We start from the raw sequence: 26,299 nt of genomic DNA on the forward strand, positions 1-26,299 counted from the left end.
TCATTTCAATATAATTATTATAATAACTATAAAAATTACATAAAACCAAACAGCAAGGTGTACTCATTTTATGCACATGAACCCTTTTACTGCAGTTAAAAACTCCTCAAAATTTCTTCTAAATTGTATTTTATGGCGTCGATTCAAACTAAGTGGAAGTGTTGGCGGTGTCAACTTTTTGAAAGCTTCGATTAGTCTCTCTTTGTAGTCATCATTGGGTTGACTGGCCACCAGAGATTCCACCAGTCTTGTATAAAACTCCTACATATGAAAATGATTAAAGTGGCTGAAAATACAGCAACAAGCAAAACAATAGCCTAAGGCCAAGCCAAATATCTACTTGTTGGGAAGCCTTGTTAGTATTGTATGAAATCATATTCTTGAAACGTACTTGTTGAGCACACACAAGTGCAAAGAAGGCTGAAGAAACTGACAGAGTCAGATCCATCCCACAAGAGTCACTTAACACAAACTCTAATAACAACTGGAAAAAATAAAAACAACAGATGTGAACATTAAACCCGTGACTGTGAACAAGATGCATTGAAACCTTAACAATGCAACTTTTATTAGCATAAACACAAACACTAATCCAGGAGAACAGTTGTATATTATAAGGATGGGGACACACATCACAATAATTCATACTTTCAGATAATCTTGAAGGCTTTCTCTGATGTACGGTACTTGAAGTGTATCTGGTTGAGAACAACAGTGAGAAGCTAGCGATGCTACTGCCTCCATACTCAACTTTGAGATGTTAGAATCAAACCTGTATAATTATAATACTATACTAAAAATATATATATTCTAGTACTTACTCAACAGTTCCGGTCTTCACAAGGTGGAACACAGCTTGATACAAGTCAAGTGCTGAGTGGACCAACTGCTCCGCATGCATGTCACAAGCAAATTTGACAAATGTATAAAATTGTTCACAAAGACCAGGAAACTGCATAGACAAAGAGAAAGCAGCTTATTACAGTATTATGCATGACAGTGGACTTATCCGGGCAGCCTACAGTAGTTTACACTATTGTTTGTATCTGCAGAAATGTTTGTAACTATTCATATCATTAATATGCCAGAGTAAATAACTTCAAACACAAGCAATGCTATCAAACAGCACGGTAGTACTGTTTAAGTAGGAATCCCCCAAAACGACGCGCACCGCCAAAAATATCGCCTTTTAAAAAAACCAGCTTAGAAACTTCTTACGTGACGAAAATCAAGCATCAAATGTAGTGTTAAAAACAAGAAAATGCTTACTGGCAGCCGGATATAGAATTTTTAAAAAGTCGTCAAAACTCGAAATTTCGTCTCACTGCCTCACTCACTCACTCACTCACTGACCACAGTCGCAAGCCTAGAGCCCAAATGAAGCAGCGCACGGTCACCATATTACACCACAACAACAAACTCACCGGTGGGATGTGCCTTTTGGGGTTCTGACGAGTGTACGCCCTGTGCGCCTTGTCTTTTCTTTTATCTTCAATCAGGCTGCTTGTCTTCTTCTTCATCCAACGAAACCATATCGAGGCATTAATTTTCCATATCAACACTTTCTTTAAGCAACATAATAGATGCCACAAAATTATTTAAGGTGCTTAGACTACGCTACTGTACGGAGGTACGGGTACTCCACGATACGTAGGTCACATCACGCCCATTCTTTATTCTGCGTATTATTGATCTATTGATCGAGACCATGATGACCATGCCCCTTTTACATTAGCTGTATTTGTGACCACACACCTTCAAGTTGGTAGGCTGATTCAAGCTCGGATTTGAGATTCTCTAGGCTAATACTATGAATCGATCGAAACCATGATGACCACAGGCTGACCCGAGATACTCTAATACAGCAGTCACCCTAATAGAACAGTCATCTGTTTATAGCTAGCTGTATGCTTTATCAAAAAACTAAACTAACTAGTATATTAAAAATTTTAAATTTAAAAATGAAGTAGGAATCCAAGCAATAAAAAGTAGCGAAACAAGAGATGAACAATGGTAGCTATTACAGTATAGCTCAGTGGGAAATCCCTACTTTGGCATTGAACACAAAATAATTGTTATACCATGCCAAAGTAGGGATTTCCCACTGAGCTATACTGTAATAGCTACACTGTACCATTGTTCATCTCTTGTTTCACTACTTTTTATTGTTTGGATTCCTACTTCATTTTTAAATTTATAATTTTTAGTATACTATACTATTATTGCTTCTTGTAGTGTAGTGGGAATGTCACTACTTTCCTGGGCTATAAAAATGTATTATCACCTAACCTAGCAACCAAATGGGTTTTGAAACAAACCACTTAACTGGTAAATAGGGCAACCAATGGAGGTACCCTGATAAAAAACACTTGATAAAAGTTGTAGTTAAAACATATTGACAAGGCTATTAGAGACTCAAGGGTTACCCTAATTGCTGAGGCAGCATATTATATACAGTGTTTTAGAAAATTTCCCTTTGTGAAGCAGATAAAGAAATAGCAACAGAAAGTGATAAACTGTGGTTGCAAGTATAGAGCTTCGAGTTTATAGTGTCAGGCTACACAATTAATGCCAATGGTCATGGAAGCTATGCAACAGTAAGGCTATTTTGTCTTCGGCTTTGCTAGTTTTTGTTTGTCGTAACCAAGGGCTAGATCACAATAACTAACATGCACCCCAAGTATCAATTACTGAAAATGCGAAGTAGCCATTTATGTCTTGCTTTCAGCCTGTTACACAGCATCACAAAAGAGCCGCCTCTGCAATCAATCCAGTCACTATGGAAAATACAGACAATTTCTGTTACAAATGTAGGAAAGCCATCATGCAATACCTACCGTGAATTGACACCTTGCGCTGTCAGCATGGGACATGTCGGTATTACAATATAGCTATGTGGAAAACCCTACTGTGACATTGTGATTTTCCCATATTGTTATACTATCATGTCTCTTGTACAATTCATTAATTTTAGTACACTCATCCTTGAAATTTTAAATATATACATGTTTGATAAAAAGTTTGATAAATTCTCCACTGCATACGTAAGCCGCATGTGTTATTTACATATGGCTTGTGGCCACTTACACCGCATATATTTTTCAATGGTTCGTGGTACACACACATAGCACTACTTTACATATCAATGCACTAACCTTAAGTAATTCATTGTTCATCAGAGGGATCACAAAACTCAGCCCATACAACACCACATCAACTGATTGTACTCCATTTGGAGTATCTTTTGCTACACAAATTTAAAGAATATAACTACAGTGAATGAAATACATAACTAAGTGTTAAAACATCAACGGTATGCCAATTTAATATACAGAATTAGTGTGTATGCTTAGCATTGTGCATGCATGCAGTAGATGATGTACGTAGCTCTATCAATCATTACACAGTTGCACAAACATACATACTTGGTTCATTATAATCTAAAAATTCTTTTGCTGTTAGATTGGTGAGAAGTTTCAAACATAGTAGTAAGTCCTCACATTGCTCCTCATCAATAAGAGTGTTCTTTTCAAACCGGTTGGTGCTACACTTTGAGTAACATTGTAACAATGACAGACTAACTTGATACAAATGACTACTATCCACCTGAAGATGTAAATATTAGTATACACATGTCAACATTCCATGCATACTTATAATGTATATATAGTACCTCATTTAGATAAGTGATATAGTTTTCAGCAATGATGGAGAAGAGTTCTAATATGACCACCTTTACATCTTGACAGTTTGAAAAGGCATCAAAGACTTCAACTAGAGACACTAAGATTGGCTGAAAAAATATTATGAAATTATGTACAAGTGAGGCTTTCGACACTAGCCCAACTCCACAAAAACATTCTATGATAGACAACAATTCATTCTTGACTCCTGGTTCTTTTTTGAGTGTCTTGAGCGAAAATCTTTGCAATAAAAACTTCAGTCTTTGTTGTAAAGGCTCAAGCAACTGTAAAATAAGACTCAGCTAAGAGCAAATTTCTATTGTGGTCATTTTTTACATCAGACAAAGTATTAGAGGTGCACCGATATTTGGGTCGATTTTCAGTTATCAGCCTTGTTTTAGCATATTGGTATTGGATCGGTAACATGTGTAAACAAGCAGCAAATATATTACTTTTATTATTTATCAAATTTGTCAAAATGACAGGGTGGCACCAAAAGGCATAGCCTGTACAAGGGTGCTTCCCTAGATAGATATACTGTACATAAACAATTAAACATCTGGTCTTGTACTCTAGTAATATCCTAGTAATACCTGTTAATGTAATGTCAGCTAATAATTACTGTCCCACTCTGTCATTTATTAACTAAATTTAGAGTGCAAATTATTAGAGAAAATGTCAATGCTACCATATCAGATTAGCTTTGTTTATTGGCTCGATATTATTATTTTATATCAGTTATTGGAATATCGGCAAAAGTCATATCAGTGCACCTCCACAAAGTATGCAGTCACATTTATACAACTAACAGGTTAACTGACAAGTGGGCTTAATAAGCTTTCCATGTGGCCACACACACATGCATGCACACACACAAATGAACACAAAACGTTGTTACAGTTTGTCATGTATCTTTCATAAAATTTATGATAATGAACACATAACACGTATATGCTAACTTGAGTCAGAAACAATTCTTTCCTCGTACCACAAGCTAACAGAATTAAGTTACACATTAATTTTCGTTGTACTATTGCAGGGACTTGATCCAAAGGAGCTTGGTTAGATACAAATGTATGCATCATTGTCCACAATAGTTCACTCTCCATTGCAATGGTGGATGCAGCTGAATTATTTGCAATTGCACTTAGTAGTTCAACAGAAGACTCTGACACCGTCTGATCTGATGACCAAACAGACAAGTTGGACACTGATATATCTATTAGAAATGATACCAACCACTGCCCAGCAGTAGTGCCGTAACCAAGAGCTGAGGACAGAGAAACACTGACCTGTATCACATAGTAACAAAAACACAAAATAAGTAACATTTGACTATACGTAATGTATGCACACACTACACACGAGCAAAAAAAGAACTTATAGTTTGAAACTATGGCACAGTTTGATTCATACAATTATATACAATTTCCGGTGCATTGGCCACCAAAGGCTACTTACTATACACAACAATACAATGAACACACTTGCTGGTAATCGGATTCCTTGAACAGCAGATAAGAGTCTACCATCTTGGCCAGGAGCCATGTGACACTATTAGTTACTTGAGGACTAAGATAGGACAACAAACCGCCACTGATGTATAGCTTCTCCACTTGACACCACCTACACATACAAACTAGCACAGCCAAGATTATGTTTACATTCCTCCCACTAAACTTCTCATGTTGTACTATGGCATTTTGTAAGTCAATCTCCTCTAAGTTCTGTTCTTCAACATTAATCAGGTACTCCATAAGTTTGTATGGTATAGAAACAAATTCTCCTTGCATGATATCATTGAGCACATAGGCAGTAATTAAGAAAAGCCAATGAATGTCTTCATAAAGGGAATCAAACTGTGGAGAGTGTGCACCAATGGCCTGCTCTGAAACTAGAGTGGTATAACCTGTCATAAATTTTGCAACACAGTCTTCCATAAGACTAAGCAATAGTGGCAGCGAATACTCAGGAACAGTTCTGGCAATATAACCAATGTTGGACAGCTGTTCAGAATACAAGGTACGGTCATCCTCTTGAATGTCACACAGAACATCATCAGCTTCAGAGTTACAAATCCTCCAGCCGGTTGGAGGAGCTAGCTTGCAGCAAAGATAAGATTGGACTATATCACAACAAGCTTGCTGGAAGAAGTTGGGTGGGAAATCACTGCTATCAAGAAGCAAGTGCATCCATGTGCATAACAATTGATCAAATGATTCATGGTACAGGTATCCATCATCATCTTCCTACAGATAGTACATCAATAAAACTTCAATGCATGCACCGACCCATTCAGTCCTACTGTACATACTGTATGTACCAATACAATTACTAGATACAGTTGTCTATATACATGACACGTACATTCCAATGAATACACAGTGCACACACTACAGATGATAGAGTATAAAGTGCTTACAGAATTAATCTCACTTGCTTTCTTGGCACACATGCAAGTAGCTTGGGCCAATATTTCAGTAAAGTTGGACAACTTATTTCTGTCCATGGTTAATACTGCTGATGTTGGGAAGGTAGTGACTAGTCTAAACACCACACCTGATGTCCCATAGATCTCTTGACCAGAAAGATTTGATGAAGAAAAATTGATGCTACAGAACAAAATAACATAAATCAAAGCATTATTCAGGTATTGACCAATATACATACTATACAGTGTATGTACAAGAAAAGTATTCAGACCCTTTTGCCCCTGCCACACACACAAGATAGGTAAGATGTCTCCTTAACAGAGCCACAGTCGGGCTAAAAAAAGAGGTGGTCTAATCAATGAGGCCATCCATGAAGTATACTTTTAGACAGTTTGCTACAACAGTATAATGAAGCTGTCTGGCCAGCAGCCTTCTGTGGGCATAAATGCATACAAATATACAGGGGTGTAGTAAGCATGCATGTATTCACATCTGATACTTTTTAATGTAGTCAAGTAGTTCAGAAGCAAACAGTGTCATATAGAGAGTCCGATCTTTATCAGAGTCAAACACTGTGCCAGACAATGATGCTAGCTGAGATAGACACTGGAAAATGTTATGCAGTAGATCTTCATGACTGCGACAACCCATCAATAGCTACACAGTAAAAATTTATAAAAGTACATATGATTTTACAAGGTAACTGTATATACATACAGGTAGTAGCACCTTAAATAACAGTAGTATACTGTACCTACATGTATGTAATACAACTATCCCAAGATTGTCACATTACCTGGATATTTACACCAAATGCTACTTTGGCAGAGGTCTTACTGAATGTACCTCAAGCTGTACTGGTTGCAGGAAGTGTTAAGTGAGTCCTATAGCTTTATAGTACATAGATTTGGGCAAAACTGAGCTACAGTAATTATCTGGTGCATACACAAGAGGTAGTTGTGGAGCTATCACTCCATATTGTTTTAGATATCATCCATAGTGCAAGCTCTAATATATAACTACCACACAAATGGTCCTTAACTAATTCCTAGTATAGTTAGCATTACAAAAGTAAATGTTTTGAAATCCCCAAGAGCATCACTTTATTTTATTTAAGGTTGCCTATAATATAGCCTGTGCAGCTATTTTCATTTGCTGAATTTTTGTTGCTTATTTGTCACTAGCACTGCTAGGTTAAAGAAAATATAAAATAATCAGCAATGTTTGGGTCTGTGCAATATAGTAGGATATTCACTTCACTCTAGCTACGTAACACATAGCACTACACACCAGCTCACTCAATATACAGTTACGAAAAAATCTACCTTAAAAAATAGCTGCAGAAAGCTGGGATTAAGTACAGTTGATGACCAATTCCTTGGAGGCTTGAAGGACACATTTGTCATCTCAGCCACAGAAAATGCTACACCAAGTGCTAAAAACAGCTAAGAAAAACTTGTGTATTCTACACCAAATTATACATGCATGTATGATGTATTGCAGGATACGATGAGTATGGCAGAAGTGCCAATTCAAAACTTGAGATGTCATCTTAACAAAGTTCAATAACAAATTGACCGCTTCACTTGATAATGATGAGATGTCAACAAAAGCATACTGCTCCAGGACTTGCATCCCAAACAGCAAAATCCTCAGGAGTTCTTCTTCCTATAGTATGTAAACTTATTATAAATAAGCCTGGTGTAACTACTTGGCTTGCTGCCACACACATACACACGCACGCACGCATGTACACACACACTACACACAAGTACTGTACGTAAAGTAACATGTATTGTATATCAGACCTCGATAGCTTTCTTGCAGTGGAAATGAAACTCCCAAGTGAGGCCAACTGCACTTGAACCACTGGAGCTAGAATACTCCACTAATATGGCTGACAGTAAAGAGCATCCCAACTGTTGCTGTGTATAGATATTAAATGTGCATTTTCTATCACATATGTACACTATCTTAAATGCTATTGTACATACCATGAAAGCTGCACATATGTGTATTGTAGATTGCTTATACAAGTATATGCACATTCCACAATTAAGTAGAAGCTTATTCACTACACGTATACAGTATGTATGTACCTTTAGAGGGTCCATACCAAGTAATTGAGTAACCTCACTAAAAATAGAATCAAACAACAGTTTCTTATCACATTCAAGAGTTCTCCTCTTTGCAATCACTGCAAGTACATGAACTAACTGCTCCCGTGCATAACCCACAAGACTGGATAAAAACAAAATAGTACAAAAATGTACAGTACACAATACACAGGTAAATTGTGCTACTTTAAAATACAATATAGCACACATAATATAAAGTATGGTGAGCATATAGTATGTATAAGTAATACCTGGCATGGTTTGCAGTGTATTGCAATAAGTACAGTCGTAGTTCTTCAAGTTGCTCAGCTGATAGCATGTTCCACTCCTTCACTATAGCTCCTTTCAGTGTACAAGCAGCTTGAAAAATCACATACTCTGATTGACAGCCCTCTGAAATAGTTGCAATGATGCATAATCAAACGGTACGGTAGTACCGTTTAAGTAGGGATCGCAGTGAAAATATTGTGTGCCGCTCAAAATTCTGCTTTTAAAAATCACCCTAGAGACATTTTATGCGACGAAAATCACCTTTACAGAATAGTACTAGTCCGTATAATTTATAAAATATAACAAAACACTTATATACAGATGGCCGGACATAGAATTTTTTTAAAAATCGCTAAAACTCAAATTTGTCTCACTGCCTCACTGACCACAGTCGCAAGGCTAGAGGCCAAATGAAGCAGCACACGGCCACCATTTTATGCCACAACAACAAACTCACTAGTGGGATGTGTCTTTTGGGGGTTCCGACAAGTGTAGGCCAGCCCTCTGCGCCTTGTCTTTTCTTTTATCTTCAATCAGGCTGCTTGTCTTCTTCATCCAATGAAACCATATCGAGGCATTAATTTTCCGTATCACTTTCTTTCAGCAACATATATAGATGCCACAGAATTATTTCAGAACTGGATTTCAGAGCTGGATTTCAGAAGCGCTTCAGTCTTGATGATATACTAGCTAGATACAGGTGTATTTGCAAGTTCACGATTGAGATCCCGTTTGCGATAGGTTTGCGACCACGGCCATCAATTAAAGATCTAGGTGGACTAATAGCGATAGAGTATGGGGACCACACCTCTTAACAATCTAGCTATTTACACAGGAAAAAATTTGTGATTCCCATTGTGGGAATTCCAACAGGAATGTGGGAAAATGGAACAATTTACCCATATGGGAAATCATGAATTCCCATCATCTATGTGTGTATGTGTGTGTGTGTGTGCGCGCGCGCGCGGTGTGCGATTACCTTAAAAGGACACCACATTTGGAGGTTGCATTTGCTTGTGATTTTCTGTATTTACCTATCTTTAATGTGTGTGTGTGTGTGTGTGTGTGTGTGTGTGTGTGTGTGTGTGTGTGTGTGTGTGTGTGTGTGTGTGTGTGTGTGTGTGTGTGTGTGTGTGTGTGTGTGTGTGTGTGTGTGTGTGTGTGTGTGTGTGTGTGTGTGTGTGTGTGTGTGTGTGTGTGTGTGTGTGTGTGTGTGTGTGTGTGTGTGTGTGTGTGTGTGTGTGTGTGTGTGTGTGTGTGTGTGTGTGTGTGTGTGTGTGTGTGTGTGTGTGTGTGTGTGTGTGTGTGTGTGTGTGATTACCTTAAAAGGACACCACATTTGGAGGTTGCATTTACTTGTGTTTTTCTGTATTTACCTGCATTTAATGTGTATGCCTGTAGAACAGGTAAATATACAGTAGGTCCCAAAGCTGGCATCCCATCGTGGGAATATGGTTTTCCTGCATTCCTACTATAATTCCCACAATGAGAATTGTGAATTCTTGTGAATTACTTAACAGTAAACAAGACAACCTCACCCCTTATTGGTCTAGCTAGCTGCACACCTCTTAGCTGACTTGAGATATACTCTAATACAACAGTCATGTATGATATTCTATTAGAACAGTCACAAGTTACATTGTAGCTAGCCGTGTTACAGCAAAAAACTAAGCTAGCTGTGCTACAGCAAAAAACTAAGCAAACTAGTATTTTAAAAATTGTTACTGTAATTTAAAAATGAAGTAGGGATCTATGCAATAAAAGTAGTGAAACAAGAGGTGAATTATTACAGCATAGCTCAGTGAGAAAGTCTCTACTTTGGCACATTAGCTATAACAATTATTTTGCTCAATGTCAAAGTAGGAACTTTCCCACTGAGCTATGCTGTAATACCATCATTCATCTCTTGTTTCATTACATAGATCCCTACTTCATTTTAAATTAACAATTTTTAAAACACTAGTTTACTAGAGTTTTATACTTTTCCAATTTAATCTGCACAGGTGTCCATATTGGAAATATCGCTGTACTGTGGGTGTTACTATTCAGTGGACTGGACCGACATATTTTTGGTTTTTGTACATCTATAGTTGGATTTATGGAGTCTTGCTAGCACAATAAGCACCCTTAGGGGTCAGGGCACCTGCAGCCCACTTCTAAATGTTGAAGATGAGCAGTGAAATTTGCAAAAACTGTATTTCTCTACCGTTCATTAAGCCACTATATACAGCATTTATTCCTTCCCTGGTGTGTAGCTAGTAATGCTGCAGGCAGGGCAGGGAATGTGACAGCAATAGTTAACCAGCGATCAATTTCCCAGTAGACAATATCCTTCGAGATATCCTTAGAGCAAGCTAGAGGAGCAAGCTTGTCTCACTGCCAGACTTCTGTTTCAGTGTAGGGACTTACCAATTACATATTATAAGCGCCCATGCTAAAAAATCTCTAATTGGTAAGCCCCCTGCACTGAACTAGAGGACTGGCCACACGAGACTAACTTGCTCCTCAAGCTTGCTCTAAGGATATCTAGAAGGATATTGTCTACTGGAAAGTTGATTGTTGGTTAAATATTGCTGTCACATTCCCTGCAGCATTACTAGTAACACACCAGGGTAAGGAATAAGTGCTGAATAATGGCAAAATGAACAGTAGCGAAATTATTAAGAGACAGTTTTCGCATATTCCACTATTTGTCTTCAGAATTTGCAGGAGCCCTAAAGGCGCTTACTAGCAAGACTCCGTAACTCCGACTATAGAATGTGCAAAAACCAAAAATATGCCAGTCCAGTAGTCCAGTCCACTGAATAGTAACACCCCTGTATGATGCCTCTTAAGTAAGTATAAGGCAATCTCTACTGAACTGCACTAATTGGGTGGATTGATTGCCATTATTTTCTTTTGCTAAAATCCTACATACCAAAAACCACCTTGGAAAACTCATAAGAGCCCTCTTCTATTGCAAGGAGTTTAGGTCTACCAGTTAGTATTAAGTGAAAAGGAAACAGTATGTGTACTTCAGACAAAACTGAAATTTGCCATTTGTGACCGGATTTGACAAAACCAGGCTTCCACACACATCCAATTCTTCTGCTTTAACCGCTTGTAGCTTGACTAATCAGTAAGCTATTGACCTATAATTTTCACAACATGTTTTCACTGCATTATGCAATAACAAGTCAAAATTTGAAAGTGATAGCATACTCATACATTGATTCAAAGTCACAAATCTGGATGTGTGTGGAAGCCTGGTTTTGTCAAATCCGGTCACATTTATAGTAAAGATACTGAGATAAAGGAAGGACAAGCATTTGTAAAAGCTGTAGCTAGTGGTAGATCCTACATATGCCACTAGCATAGTGAACGTAAGGTAGTGTGGTTGGCATCATGAACTTGATTCTTAATAGCGAAGCTGTAGCCCCTAAATTCTACCTGAACTTTTAGAGACTTACAGTACTTCAATTACTAGCACTGCATCACATACAACCTAGCACACTGTACATGTACCAATGGGAAAAACTAACAACAGGGCAAGGCATACGGATTTGAAACTAGAAGGGCAAATGATTGCTCCATTAGAGTACAGGTGTATACATTGATGTGTACGCATTTGGTATTACAGAACTGTATTAGAAATGTTATACTTGAGTACGGATCATAGAATTAAAAATAGAGGTGTACCTGATATGGGTTTTTGGATATCTGATATTGATATCATCAAAAGAAGCATAACCGATAGTTGATCTGATACATTTTAACAAATCATATTCACCTACACTGTACCTTTTAGTGACATGTGCATGTATTCATGTACAGTGTAGTAGTGTATTGTGCAATCTGGACAATTAGGCAACCACAAACATTTTAATGTATCCTCCCATGAGGATATTTTCGCATTACAAAGATTCCTTGGTTATCTTAATGTGGCTCTTTTATTAAAGGTTCTATAGCTGGTTAATTTGTAAAGACTGTTTTGTAAAGACCGTGAAAGACTGTGATAAACTGTTCAACCCCAAAAAATCACATGTATTTGTATGGTTTCTCATAGTGTAGCACCTGCTGTAGAGTGAACAATAAACCACTGGTACAAAATGACCTCATGGATATAAAAGAAAACAAATGTATAATATCAAGAGTATTTATATACTCTTGATAATATTAATCCGTTTGTGAACAAACTTTGCCACTGTATGAGCTAGGGTTGAGACATATATAGTTCGAAGCTTCATTCGGTTTCATAACATTCGGATGCTGCTTTACCTCACCAAAGCTTTGTTACCATGGACAAGTATTGTCACTCCTTGTGGGAAGCTGCCATTTATGTATTTTTGGTGTAGTTATAGTTTAAACAATGGTATAACTTATACTGGAACTATAACAAAGTGTAGGAGTTTGTACTACAGTGCACCCTAATAACCATTCATTAATTGTTGACATGACATGTGCAACAAAGCTTTGAAAACATTTTGAAAAGAAGCTTCGAAGAACGTAGTTGTACATTCATTCCAACCCTAGTATAAACATCAGTACAGTGATATCGATCCTCGTACTGTTCTGTACCAATACAGGTATTGGTAAAAAATCCCATATCAGTGGCTGGCATATTTTAGCCAATCTGATAATTGGTATTTGGTATACCTCCAAATAAAAAGCGATGAAACAAGGGAGGTCATCTACACCTGCAGCTATACTAGTGGACATTTAATCCCTACGTCAGTCAAGACAGCTAACACATTTACCCTAATACTCAGTCATTCAGTGGCTCTCCCTATCATAAAACACTGAGATCTACAATCTCAAATTTGGTGTGACAAGCTAAAATTGATGCATGCAGTCGCGGGAAACAAGGAACAAAATAAAGATGGCCTTTGCAAGATTGATATACATGACAGAACTTTAGGGTAGATGGGACTGGCAATTAAAAGTGTGTTCTCTATATTTATTAAGTGACTGCTCTATTAGAGTATCACAATTGTACATGCATACATACTAGTAATGTTCAAATTATTACTTTCTATGCACATTGCAAATTTGCAATTCTGATCAGTTTTAAGTGTATGCCAAAACATTGACTGTATCTGTGTGCAAAATTGCTCAAACCAAATCCATTAATGAATTAATAAAAAGTACACAAACTAGATGGAATTAATAAATTGGAACTTTCAAAAGGAGAATAAACCACAAATTGAGAAGGGATCACTGAGGTTGGGATAATTTAATGTACTGTATTTACTTGATTTGTGCCACAGAAATTCTATTATTTTTCAACAAGGATAAAACCCTTCAAATAGTGCTGCACTGCAGTATTATTCGAGGGTGCGCTACTAATGATTTAAACTTACCACTACTAACTATTCTATTTATTACAATTACAAAAAGTTGCTACTTACTTCCTTCATCTATACAAGACCTTTCTTTCACTCAAATCCTTGTAACATAGCCATGTCACGCCTCACGTTACACAGTCAGTTTACTACAGCTAACTAATATCTGGAATTTTGATTTGTGAAAGTTAGCCAGGACAACACCAAGATAGATATGAATACTATACATCCTGTATGTAGCATTAGTAATGAATAATTATAGTGCGGTACTATTTGAGGGTGTGGTGCAATTAAAATTCATTTTCAAAAACAAGGATGAAACCCCTCGAATAGTATCGTACTATTCCAGGGTGCAGCACAAATTTAGTAAATAAAGTAAACCAAAAATCCTTATTTGGACTAAGGAGTATGTAACTTAAAAATTGACAGTCAAAATAGGGATTCGTGGTTTACATTATAGCACCCAGTGACCCCTTAGCATTTCGTAGTTTTACTTTTAAAATTTGTGAAGAGTGAAAATTTTATCCTATGCACCCTGATTGTTAAATTTACACAAGAGCTGTACTTTATTGTTACGATAAAGAAAACTCACCCAGAATATGTTTGCAAATTTGATAAGGGTGTTTTAACTTTTGCAACTTAAGAAATAACTGCTCTGACAGCTTCCTTTGCTCATCAGTGACTGCAAATGGCGGAGACTGTAAAAAAATAGATTTAGCAACTTTTGATAATATACAATATTCCATCTAATGCGCACCTCGTCTCAACTGCTACTTTAACAAATAATACTTACCATCAAAGTCTCTGCGGCAGCCTCAAGCTCTGGAAGGCTAAAATCCAGCGGTTCCATTACAGATAGCGTTTGTTTTTAAGACTCCATTTGGCTCATTGCCCATCACGTGAATAAAAGAATACGATAGGTATCCGGTGATTATACAAATATCCCAGTTGTGACGCGTTGTCGCAGCTTCTTTTTGATTCGTAGTCTACTTTGGTGTTTGCCGGAAAGCTGCTCGTTTTTATGTATCTGGTGAATTGCAGCAACGAGTGCGACCGTAAGTTACCAGTAAAGTTAAAGTATGAAGTTGTGCAAATATTAAATTTTGCATCACGTGTAGTATAAAGGAACACTAGCAAAAAAGAGGGTGTTACAACTACCTATCCAGTTTAAAAAGTCGGTACATTGCAATCTTCACTGGGGGGTATGACTCGGCTCTGTGTGGCTAAACGCTTTACAAACGTGACTTAAGTGTTCAGGTGTGACTGTGGTTTTGCGGTATACTTTTTGACCTTTGTGCAACGTACAATTAGTCTCGCGTAGCCAGACCCTTTTCTTTCTTTTGTGTGGGGGCGGGAAAGAAAAGGGTCTGGTGAACATACTATAGCATCGTTGTTGAGCTATCCCGAGATTGTGGGGATTCTACTGCACAGTTTCCTGATTGCGGATTGTTACAAATGACGTGATCTGCATTTGCATCCTGTTACCATAGATATTTTAGTAGTAGCTATGGTAACAGGATGTAAATGATGCAAATCTTAGCAAAGTACGTCATTCGTGCCAATCAACAATCCGAAAGCTGCACAGTAGAATCCTCACAATCTCGGGATAGCCCAACGACGATGCTATGCTATGTTCACCAGACCCTTTTCTTTCCCCGCCCCCACACAAAAGAAAGAAAAGGGTTTGGCTACACGAGACTAACGTATGAGTTCTTAAATCATGATGGTTTTCAATCAAAATTATGATTCAGATAGTTAAGCCAACCAAGGTATGCAGTTAAGGTTATGGCTTCTGTGGGGTGCATGCGAAACCATGTTACAATGTATTTTCCAATGGCTACAATGTATTTCTTTTTATGCATGGTACTCCAGTATATTGGGTTGTGTTGGAGGCTGCTATAAAGCTTTATAAACTTTTAAGACTGCTGTTTACAACAGTTCATCTTCTCAGTAGTTTGTACCATGAAACATGACAAATATGCTGCAGTACAAATAATTGCTCACATATATGACCTCATTTGTGCGTGTAATCGAAGACAAGCAAGGAACCCTACCAAGTACAAAGAAAACAGTCACACTTTAATAACACTTGATAGCTAGATTAAGGGTAACATCGCTATCAATGCTAGCTACCACAGGTGAAAACTAGATCGTGAAGCAATACAGTGCTTGCTAATGGCTACAAGGCTGGAAATTATTTAAAACCTCACCACAAAGTGCCTACCAGCTCTTGTAGCTGTATCAATTCCTCAAGACAACTCGCACACAAATGATGTCATAATTGATCATCAATATAGCTGCATATTATCTTTATTAGTGGTTACAACAGTATTCAACAAGGACCAAGTAATAGAGTGGTTCAAGAAGCTTCTGAAAATCTGTATCACTAATTGCTACACCAAAGTTTATAAAGATCAATAGCTACTCAAAAGTGATGTCTAAATACATTGGAGCCTATGGAAAACAGACTTTGATGGTTTCTTTAAGGTGGCAGTATATTGGAAGCCATTGAAATTTCAAAAATATGCATACTAGTTCTAGCACAGAGACTGTACAGGTTATACGCACCTCTATTCCTGGCTTCAAGTTCACAGAAGTGGGATCTTTATTTACTGACTTACACCACAGGTAAAATGCTCCTTCGAAATAACCACTTGGCATCAAAATTCCAACGAAGGAAGCACCTACAAATCTGTAATCACAACACTGTACGCTATAGGCTACTAGTTACACCAATAGAAGCCATTTTTTAATTGTACTAGTGGTCACTATACCTACGTATATTACACAAGCTAACACAGATACAGAGATCTAACTCACTAGTATACTAGAGATACTGATGCAGAAAAGCTGTCCTATATTTCACATTAAACAACAGCCGATTTTGTCTTACAACAAAGCCACATGCTTTGACATGCAGCGTCGCCATATTATTAATTAAGTGTAATCACGTGATCTAGTAAAACATTCTTGGGTTCGCTTAATTTATAAGGCTTCCCATTAGATGGGTTTCATTATATATACCGTATTTGCTTGATTAAACACCGTGGCGTTTATTTTCTTAGTTCCAAAAATCGATGCGGTGACTGTTCAAACTCGACCACCACTCGATACTCGTGAACGATGTTTAAACATTATTTTCGCAATTGATTGTGGGACTACTTAAGTGCGGCGACTATTAAAGGTGTGGCGTTTAACCAAGTAAATACGGTAACCACCCTAGTAAAGCCGTACAAGAAGCCAAAAAGCGCACTGCATACTTAAGGCTTATGAAAAATGGGCTATATTTATTAGTTGTACTCATACTTTCAACAAAACAAAAAAACGAAACAAACATTGCAACAATTACAGCAAGATGTTTTAGCTCTTGGTGATATCATGTAATACCTAGGATGAGACACATTCAATCATTACCCCTGTGTTTTATTTTTCATTAATGTTTAGGTGGATGCAATGATGAGGACGGATGACACCCCTGACTTCTATGAAGGTGCTGAAAAACTGTTGGAAATTTGGTTTGAGCCTTCTTCACCCAATAAGGCTGATATGAAATGGCTAAGAGTCATATCAAGGTGAAGTATGCTTGAATATCATATGACCATCCTTTCATTACTGTATCTATTTGACCAACCTTTGTCTAGTTTGTGTTCAAATGTGTCTTATCAACACTTGTATCAGACTGTTCGGGTACCCTTAACTGAGTGGCATAGCTCTTATGACAATAATTAGGTTGTGATATTGGGTAGGGTGGGAAGCTGTTATGTGAGCCACGGCTATTATAACACGTATGTTGCATGTAATCCTTTAGGTCACAATGGAGTGAAGTACTTGCAGTAGTGAACTGTGATATTTTAAATGTCATTAGTGGTTTGGAAATGGATGCTTATATGTTGAGGTAAATAATGCTATACATATATACATAATTGAACCTATTCTATGTGTCATAGTGAGAGCAGTATGTTTGTGACTAATAATCGCCTTATTGTGAAGACTTGTGGCCAGACTACGTTATTGTGTGCACTAGAGCCAATCATGAAGTTAGTGCAGTCTACTTGTCAGTTGAAGGTTCAGGTAAGGTTATGTTTTGATACCTATGATGTATACCACCAAGAGCTTATGGCGCAAATGTGCCTTGCACTTATGAGCTCCTGATACCACAACATGTATGCAAGATAATATTTTGTCACTTGTACATTGTTTGCTATATCTATACAGATAGAATTGTGACCAGCTAAGCGAAAACTCAACTTGTTTACATAATTCTGTTTTTGAGATAAATGCAATTGAAATACATTGGGTAAAATGTGTGTGCTACATAAATAATTTTAGTACGTTTTAGTCATTTCAGTAAACAGTGAAGGAAGATCAGCTAGAAACGAATTGGAATATATCTAGTATACAGTACCAATGGATTCACCTCGGAGAGTAAGATTTTATTTCTGTACCATGAAGCAAACATGGGTTCCGTCTGTTTATGTTGCGGTAAACTATAACTTTATATTTGCCGTTGCTAAGCTTGAACAGCCTTCTTGTTTATTATCATTAGGCCAAAAACTATATCTTGATCAATGCCCAGTTCATGGTGAATAGAATGACACAAGTCCCAACTCTGTAGTCCAAGACTTATGGTCAATTAAACGAGTGCCTGAATATATATTTTTGAATAGACACTGTACAAATTAATTGTTTTGCTTTTCTTGTTGTCCACTGCTATAACTCTGAAAACTCTTGCCAGGTAAGGCTGAAACTTTAACAGCCCATTGATTTTTCCCTCTAGACCACAAAAAAGTCATAAAATGAAGTTCGTGGAAATGCAAACAAGTTGTGTTTTCACTCAGCAAATCACAGTGAAGGTGTATTTACAGTGTTAAAGGTGATTGCCTCATTTTGTAGGATATATTTTACTCCAGAAGAAATTTTGTGAAGCCAGATGAACAGAAACCACCACATCAATGTTTTGAGGATGAGGTACTACATGTAATGGTGTTAACTGACAAATGTAGATTAATATTGATTAATATTGATGCACCATTATTTTCTTACCATCAAAGTGCTAGCATTTTGCGTTAATAGAGGAGGCAATTCAAGTTCAACAGTATAGCTTTTTAAAATAGAGCACTATTTATGCAGAGTTGAAGTATATACAACACAAATAGTTCTAAGTGTTTTCATGCTTAATTGGTGGCAGTTTATGCATTATTCTAAAGAGTTGTCTAGGTGCGTAAGCATTCACTGTTGCAGATATTTCTTTTCATGTGTGTAGGTGGAGTATTTGGATTGTATTTTCAAAGCTGATTTTAAAAGTATGTTCAGCGTACATTATATTATAATTATACAATGTGTACAAGTGGAATGGTAAACCCTGTACCTTGAAATTAATTTAGAAAATTGTATGTTAGCAATGCTTTGAAGTTTGATTAAAATCGAAGTTTCTTATTCGCGGCTAACCACGTTAGTTAACTAGTCATCCACACCGAGAATTTATTGTTAACCGCTGAAATATTGTCAACAAAACAATAATACAACCAAACCAGCATATTCTTCACCACCCTATTCTGGTGCCGGGGGGTCAACTGGAGTGCCAAGGCAGGTGTTGGTGTTTTACTTTCCTAGAAAATGAGCTGCGTTGCCGTGCGACATGACAAGCCAGCGCTGTTATACTGTAATTTTGCTAGCTGTCTTTCTCCACTTTCACTTCGTTTACATGAAGCACGGTGACGCCAATCCATTGATTCTCCCTCGTAGTATAGACTTGCCTTGAATAGTTGCGAGGATACTGACTCCGGCATCTAGTCAAGCGTCTGGTAGCTAGCTCTAGCTGTCATGATACAACCTTACAGCAGCTACTGTCGTTAAGTTTTCACAAATTTCTCTTACTCAAACTGATGCAATTCTTGTTGATAGCAGTATGTATCACCAATAAAAGTGCCGTTTCAGCGACTAAGCCTTGAGAGGAAAGTAAATTAGCCTTCTCATGCAGCCTTGTGCGTGACACTGTCACTAGCAATGGCGCGAGACATAGCTACAATGTCCATTTCACTGCTGGCAGACCATTTTCTAAAACAGTAAGGTACTCCAAACTAGCACCTTCAAGGTATAAATGTCCTCCTCCAAGCTGTTGCCAATTAAGAGGTCATTAAGTCATTTATTCACAAATATAGTCATTACTGTAAGTAGTCAAAAGTAAAATAAACATAACAAGCAAAGATGATTTTCTATAGGACATTGATTCTGAACCAAGAGTTTACGAATCGAGGGACTTGACACGGTCAAACACCTATGTTCTTGTAGTGAATTCAGCCCTTAACAACAGCAATGTTTCTAGATATGTACACTAAATGCATATACTTCGGTCCTGCTGATCATTACTTGTGTGATACTCATACTGTAGGTGGCATTGCATATTCACTTGGAAGAGTGAATGGAGATATGTGGTAAGTTTGTGTTGTTGCCTACATACAGAGAGTTCGTATAGCCTACTGTATTTGCAGGTATATGTATACACTGGACAATGCTCATAGTCCCATAAATACTCCTGATCAGACACTTGAGGTAAGAACTTACTTTTATTGCATGCACAAGTGACACACACCACACACACACACACACACACACACACACACACACACACACACACACACACACACACACACCACACACACACACACACACACACACCACACACAAACACATACACACACACCACACACACACGCACACACACACACACCACACACGCACACACACACACACACACACACACACACACACACACACACACACACACACACACACACACACACACATGCAGGGCACATGTGTCATTTGCTTTTGTTTTGTGCAGGTGTTGATGACAGACCTTGACCCATTGTGTATGCAGAAATTTACTAAAAAGGTGTGTCCTACAACTGAACAAATGTTAAAGGTAAGTGTTCACCATATAAGTGTTAAGTTTTGCAGTTATCATATTCTTTCAATAAACATCTGTACTGCATTGCATGTGTATATTGTTGCTGTATGCAATTACATTTTAAGTTTGTGCATGTATGGATTAGGGCTGAGACTAATAGTTCGAAGCTTTGTTCAGTTTCATTAGATTCAGATGTTGCTTTACCCTCTAAAGCTTTGATATTGACATGATTAATCAGCTGCACAAATTTTTGACACTAGTAACAAAGCTTCAAAACTTTAGTAACACTTCCAACAGAAGCTCCAGAGGGTGTACTAGTACATTTGTTCCAGCCCTAGCATGGATGCATAGCTGGTTATGATCAAAGTTACTGTATGTATTTTTGTGTGCAGGAGAGCCAAATTGAACAACTTATACCAGGTGCCAAGTTAGATGTGAAGAGTTTTGATCCATGTGGTTTTTCAGTCAATGCTATCATAAAGGTATTTCAGCCTGTACAGTCTGTATACACAATATATTGTACACATGATTGTTTAATTTAACCAATTATCATTGTTGTGTAATTTACAAAGTGTCCCTGTTATGATTTCAGCTTAAAATTTGTACAAGTATGAAAAAAAATTTTTTTCATAATTTCCCAAATTTCTATATATGTTGTGGCATCCATGAATATAATGGAAATCTATGGCCAATATTGTACATAAATATATGAAGTAGTATGTGGTGTTCAGACACTATTGTGTTAATTATTTGTTGTAGGAAGAGATCTACTACACTATACATGTAACCCCTCAGGCATCTTGTTCATATGTCAGTTTTGAAACCAACATTGAAAAGGTATGTAGAAATGTTGGTATTGATGTGTGCAAACAACTGATTATTAGCATAGATATTATATACTATTGTGTACCACCAGTTTTCAAAGGAACAATCCGCATTGTACTCATTAACACTTTTCCGTTGTAGTCTACCATGGAAGTCAGGCGGCATAGTATTGAAGCATTAGCTAAGTATCGGAGCCAGTTGAGTTGTACAACACTTTGTGTTGCTCGGAAGGTGTTTGGGGCTCTGAGCTCTTAAATGGCTAATGACGCTGTTGATTGATTGGATACAGACAGAAGGCTTTATGATGATTTTAGCCTGGTTTTCTGAGTCGTTACTCAATGAAGTATGGTGGCAAAATATCACAAAGCTTGGGGCTTGTAAAATCACTTTCACGATGCTCATGCTGTATTTCAAGCGTTTTCTGGTAATTCAGTCTATTGAGAGATGTTCTAGTGTATCCATTTACTGCCTACTAAACGTTGAAGAGGCTAAATTAAATCCTTCATATTACTAAACACCCCAGGTGGTGGCCGAAATGTTATGATAACTAAAAGAAGAAGTACAACGTGGAGTGGCATGTTGCCAACGTTGGTACGCAATCCCAGGTACGTAGTATATGATGTCCATGTTATTACACCATCATTCAACTTGTGTTTGTTTGGTTGTGAGTAGCAGTAGTTGATATATACTGTAAGCGTGGAAATTTTTGCGGTATGAAGTTTTCATGATTGCAAACTAAAAATGGCTTTCACGATTACATTTTCACACCAAATCAGGGTTTTCCATGATTTTACTTTCCACAATTTTTCACATACCTTAAGTTTTTGTGGGTTTCTGGTTTTCAAACTCGTGTTGCATAATGACTGTGAGCAATATAACTCACAAAAACCAGCACTTTGCCAAGTAGCATGTTGCAGTTAACTATTGATTGTGTTAACAATGGACCAAAAGCAACTTGAAGTGCCACTCACATCCTGAATGAGCTCTGTTCTTTTGTAGCACTGCTGTGAAAGAGTTAGTTGCTTTTCCAGATTCCCTCTCACAATTCACTGTTTCTTCAACTGGGGGATTCCATATTTCCTCATAGAAATAGTATCCATGAATGCAACTAGAGATGGTGAAAATACTGGTCTTTGTCAAAATTAGAGTATTGCGTCCTATGACAAAAAGTTTTTCATAAACCATATAGTTGTTAATAAAGGATGATATTGAAGCCAAGTTACCAGGTATGGTTATGTAACAAGGTTTACCCGCGCGACAACGACCTTCAAGTTGATTTAGCAATCATGAATTAAAGCAAAAGTATAGCAGGTAATGAATACAAAACTAGAGAGAGCGAACCACACTCAACTTGGCCTTATATACTAAAAGATTACATCATACTTATTATTCAATATTATGTCACAGTCTAATTAATCATCATTACATCATCCTCTCCTTTAATGTATGCCCAGCATACTACCAACGAACGTAATTATCATATCTAGTAGGTGGCTGATGAGTTCTAGAAGGGTATCTTCTTGGTACATCTACAACCTCTGTAGATAAATGTTCATCACTTGACTGCTGAGATACAGTTGCACTTTCTGTCTCCTGTTCCTCCGCCACAGGTTCCAGCACCCTAGACTGTTCAGAAGCAATTGTCAGTTGATTGTCATTCCCCACACGGTCATCACCAGCACGACCAGTCAATTGATCATCATCCTCACCCTGTACATTTTCATCAATATCGTCATCATCACTTGAATCCTCTAGCATCAAATCAGTCTCTGAATTCAACCCTGACTCCAAGTGGTGCAACCTTGCAGGTGCTGAAGAGACGAAGGCATCATTCCGTGAACCATATGCGATGCTACTAGGTTCCTCCCTAATATCTGAAGGGCACAATTTCAGTCGATTAAAATGGACTACCAATCGCTGCCTCCTACCTTGGCAGCGTTGAATCCTATAAGTCACATCAGATAACTTCTTAAGAATCTTGAAAGGTCCACTCCATGGGCGATGCAGTTTCTTACAATAGCCACGAGGAACAACAGATGTATACAACATAACCAAATCCCCCACACTGAAGGGCTTGCCATGCCTTTTACGATCGTACAACTCCTTTTGCCTATCTTGTTGTAGTCCCATTCTGCTCTGCACCTGACAGTAGGCCTCTTGCATAATCCTACCCTGCTGAGATACAAAGTCATTAGCATTCTCTGCAATCTTACCAACTTCACACAACAGGTCTACAGGTATCCTTGCCTTTCTCCCAAACATAAGGAAGAATGGAGAATATCCAGTGGTAGACTGAATACTGGTATTATATGCCATACAGGTAGCCCTCAGGTGTGATTCCCAATCTTTATGATTTTCAACTACAGTTGCAAGCATGCTCAAAATTGTACGGTTTGCCCTTTCCACTAATCCGTCCCCTTGTGGATGGTAAGGGGTAGTACGAGTTTTCTGAATCTGTAAAAGTTTACACAACTGTTCAATGATTTTACTTTCGAATTGCCTGCCCTGGTCTGAATGAAGTCTATCTGGCAAAGAGAACCGATAAAACATCTCATTTAACAATTTACAAGCAACTGTCTTGGCTTCCTGATTAGGTATGGCCCATGCTTCCAACCATTTGGTAAAGTAGTCCTCAGCTACCAAAATATAACAGTTTCCATGTTCGTTCTGAGGAAAAGGGCCCATAATGTCCACAGCAATCATTTCCATAGGGTACTGAACCTTAACAGGCTGCAAAGGAGCCCTACCATGTGGTGGTGTAGTTTTCCGAGCAATACACTTGCTACAAGTAGCACACCAACTCTGAACATCATTAAAGTGTCCCGGCCAGTAAAATCTTTCCTTCAACTTTGCAACTGTTTTCTCCACCCCAAAGTGCCCACCACCAACATCTTCATGTACTCCATGTAATATCTCTTTCTTGAGACTATCAGGAACAATCAATTGGGCCACTGCATTGGTACCTGTCACATTCTCAAAAAGTCGACATAAGATCCCATCCTTAACCAACAGCTGATCCCAAAGCTGTATCATTTTCCTCCATTTCAGTCCTCCATGAGCAGATGTAGGCAAGTTACCAGCTTCCTTAGCTCTCAGAAAGGGTCCCACAAGGCTGTCCTCCAACTGCTGGTTTCTCAGGTCTTGAAAGGTGTAAGTAGATGACAGGAATGTAGTGGCTACCATCTGATCAACCAAAGCATCCACATCCTGATCACAAGGGAGACGAGATAATGCATCCGCATTATTATGCAACTTGCCTCTGCGATGCACTATTTCAAAATCAAATTCTTCCAACTGTTCTAACCAGCGAGCCAATTGACCCTCTGGCTCTTTAAAGTTCCTAATCCACACCAGTGAGCCATGATCCGTACGCAATTTAAATTGCCTTCCCAGCAAATATGGTCGAAAATGATTTAGAAATGTAACCACTGCTAACAACTCCTTACGGGTAACACTATACCTCCTCTCAGCCTTGGTTAAAGAGCGACTCGCATATGCCACAACATGTTCTTCACCATTGTGTTCCTGAGAAAGAACTGCCCCAACACCTTGGTTACTAGCATCGGTGTCCAATATAAATGCCTTGCAACAGTCAGGAAAAACAAGTACTGGTGCAGACACCAAAGCCCTACGTAATGCCTCAAATGATTCCTGACACTGAATGGTCCAATTAAAAGGGCGATTACGTTCAGTAAGCTGGTATAATGGTCTTGAAATCTGAGCACAATCTTTAACAAACCTTCTATAATAATTAACGAAGCCCAAAAACTGCTGCAACTCTTGTTTATTTAATGGTGTTGGCCACTGGAGCACCTTTAACACCTTCTCAGGGTCAGTGGCAATACCTTCTGGAGAAACAATATGCCCCAAAAACTTTACCTCCTTCTTACAAAATGAACATTTCTTAAGTTGTACCTTGAGATTAGCATCACGGAGCCGGTTAAAGACTTTAATTAAATCCTGGAGATGTTCATCATATGTGCGGCCCAATACAATAATATCATCAAGGTAAACTAAACAATCATGCCACTGTATCCCAGCCAACAAAATATTCATCAAACGCTGAAAAGTTGCCGGGCCATTACACAACCCAAATGGAAGAACATTAAACTCATACAAACCTTCCGATGTAATGAATGCAGTCTTCTCTCTATCCTTTGGCTGCACTTCTACCTGCCAGTAACCGCTGGCCAAATCTAAAGTGCTAAACAATTGTGAGCCAGACAAAGTTTCCAGAGTATCCTCCACTCGTGGCAATGGATATGCATCCTTTCTTGTGATGGTGTTAAGTTGACGATAGTCAACGCAAAAGCGGCTAGTGCCATCTTTTTTCTTAACCAAAACTATTGGTGAGGCCCATGGACTATTTGAAGGTTTAATAATCTCCTTTTCCAACATATCATTTAGAAGTGTGCGCATTTCCTCTTTCTGTTGTGGTGACATTCTACGAAATCTTTGACGAATAGGTGTAACATTTTTGGTAACAATCTCGTGTTGTAAAATATCCGTACGACCCAGCTGATCCTTTGACACAGCAAATATATCTGCATAATCCATCAGAAGTGTAAACAGAAGATGCTTCTCATTATCACTTAATGAAGTATTTTCCACTAATTCCTGAAAAATATCTTCAAGAGCAGACAATTCCTTGCCAATATCATGCGACACAGTGGAGACAGATATTCCACTATCTAAATTAATACCATTCACTGACTTGTGATTATCAACAATTTCAACAGCT

At 38.0% G+C, this 26,299-nt stretch overlaps 2 protein-coding genes across 4 annotated transcripts in view; one reads left to right on the plus strand and one right to left on the minus strand.

The window, feature by feature from the left end:
• LOC136255438 (exportin-4-like) lies at nt 1–14,754 on the minus strand. The gene is made up of 18 exons (XM_066048204.1): nt 14,617–14,754; nt 14,416–14,521; nt 8,484–8,625; nt 8,215–8,356; nt 7,924–8,040; nt 7,624–7,783; nt 7,441–7,550; nt 6,615–6,772; nt 6,106–6,295; nt 5,171–5,932; nt 4,643–4,975; nt 3,674–3,967; nt 3,426–3,606; nt 3,156–3,247; nt 822–952; nt 649–772; nt 392–484; nt 1–261 (listed from the first exon to the last, which is right to left on the minus strand). Exons 1-18 carry the CDS (start codon nt 14,671–14,673, stop codon nt 64–66), a joined length of 3,390 nt encoding a protein of 1,129 aa, XP_065904276.1. The 5' UTR covers nt 14,674–14,754; the 3' UTR covers nt 1–63.
• LOC136255439 (S-adenosylmethionine decarboxylase proenzyme-like) overlaps nt 14,739–26,299 on the plus strand; it is a 15,378-nt gene continuing 3,817 nt past the window's right edge. The window contains exons 1-11 of one of the 3 annotated variants that reach the window (XM_066048205.1): nt 14,739–14,878; nt 17,268–17,395; nt 17,632–17,718; nt 17,771–17,894; nt 18,717–18,791; nt 19,087–19,126; nt 20,215–20,257; nt 20,315–20,375; nt 20,668–20,748; nt 21,126–21,215; nt 21,493–21,570. In XM_066048205.1, the coding sequence (XP_065904277.1) occupies nt 17,277–17,395; nt 17,632–17,718; nt 17,771–17,894; nt 18,717–18,791; nt 19,087–19,126; nt 20,215–20,257; nt 20,315–20,375; nt 20,668–20,748; nt 21,126–21,215; nt 21,493–21,570 (798 nt within the window). In that variant the 5' untranslated portion in view covers nt 14,739–14,878; nt 17,268–17,276. Of the gene's footprint in view, nt 14,879–17,267; nt 17,396–17,631; nt 17,719–17,770; nt 18,121–18,162; nt 18,249–18,716; nt 18,792–19,086; nt 19,127–20,214; nt 20,258–20,314; nt 20,376–20,667; nt 20,749–21,125; nt 21,216–21,492; nt 21,571–26,299 lie in introns of those variants that run through there. The other 2 variants (XM_066048206.1, XM_066048207.1) reach the window with 2 other exon arrangements.

The sequence above is a fragment of the Dysidea avara genome, chromosome 5 (assembly GCF_963678975.1).
Source record: "Dysidea avara chromosome 5, odDysAvar1.4, whole genome shotgun sequence".
In the NCBI taxonomy this organism is placed as follows: Eukaryota; Metazoa; Porifera; class Demospongiae; order Dictyoceratida; family Dysideidae; genus Dysidea; species Dysidea avara.

Coding starts and splice junctions, on each gene's coding strand:
- LOC136255438 (XM_066048204.1), bottom strand. CDS start 14,673: ATGGAACCGCTGGATTTTAGCCTTCCAGAGCTTGAGGCTGCCGCAGAG. Junction 8,626..14,415: donor AATTTGCAAACATATTCTGG/GTGAGTTTTCTT, acceptor CAACTATTTCAG/AGGGCTGTCAATCAGAGTAT. Junction 485..648: donor GCCTTCAAGATTATCTGAAA/GTATGAATTATT, acceptor TATTTTTTCCAG/TTGTTATTAGAGTTTGTGTT.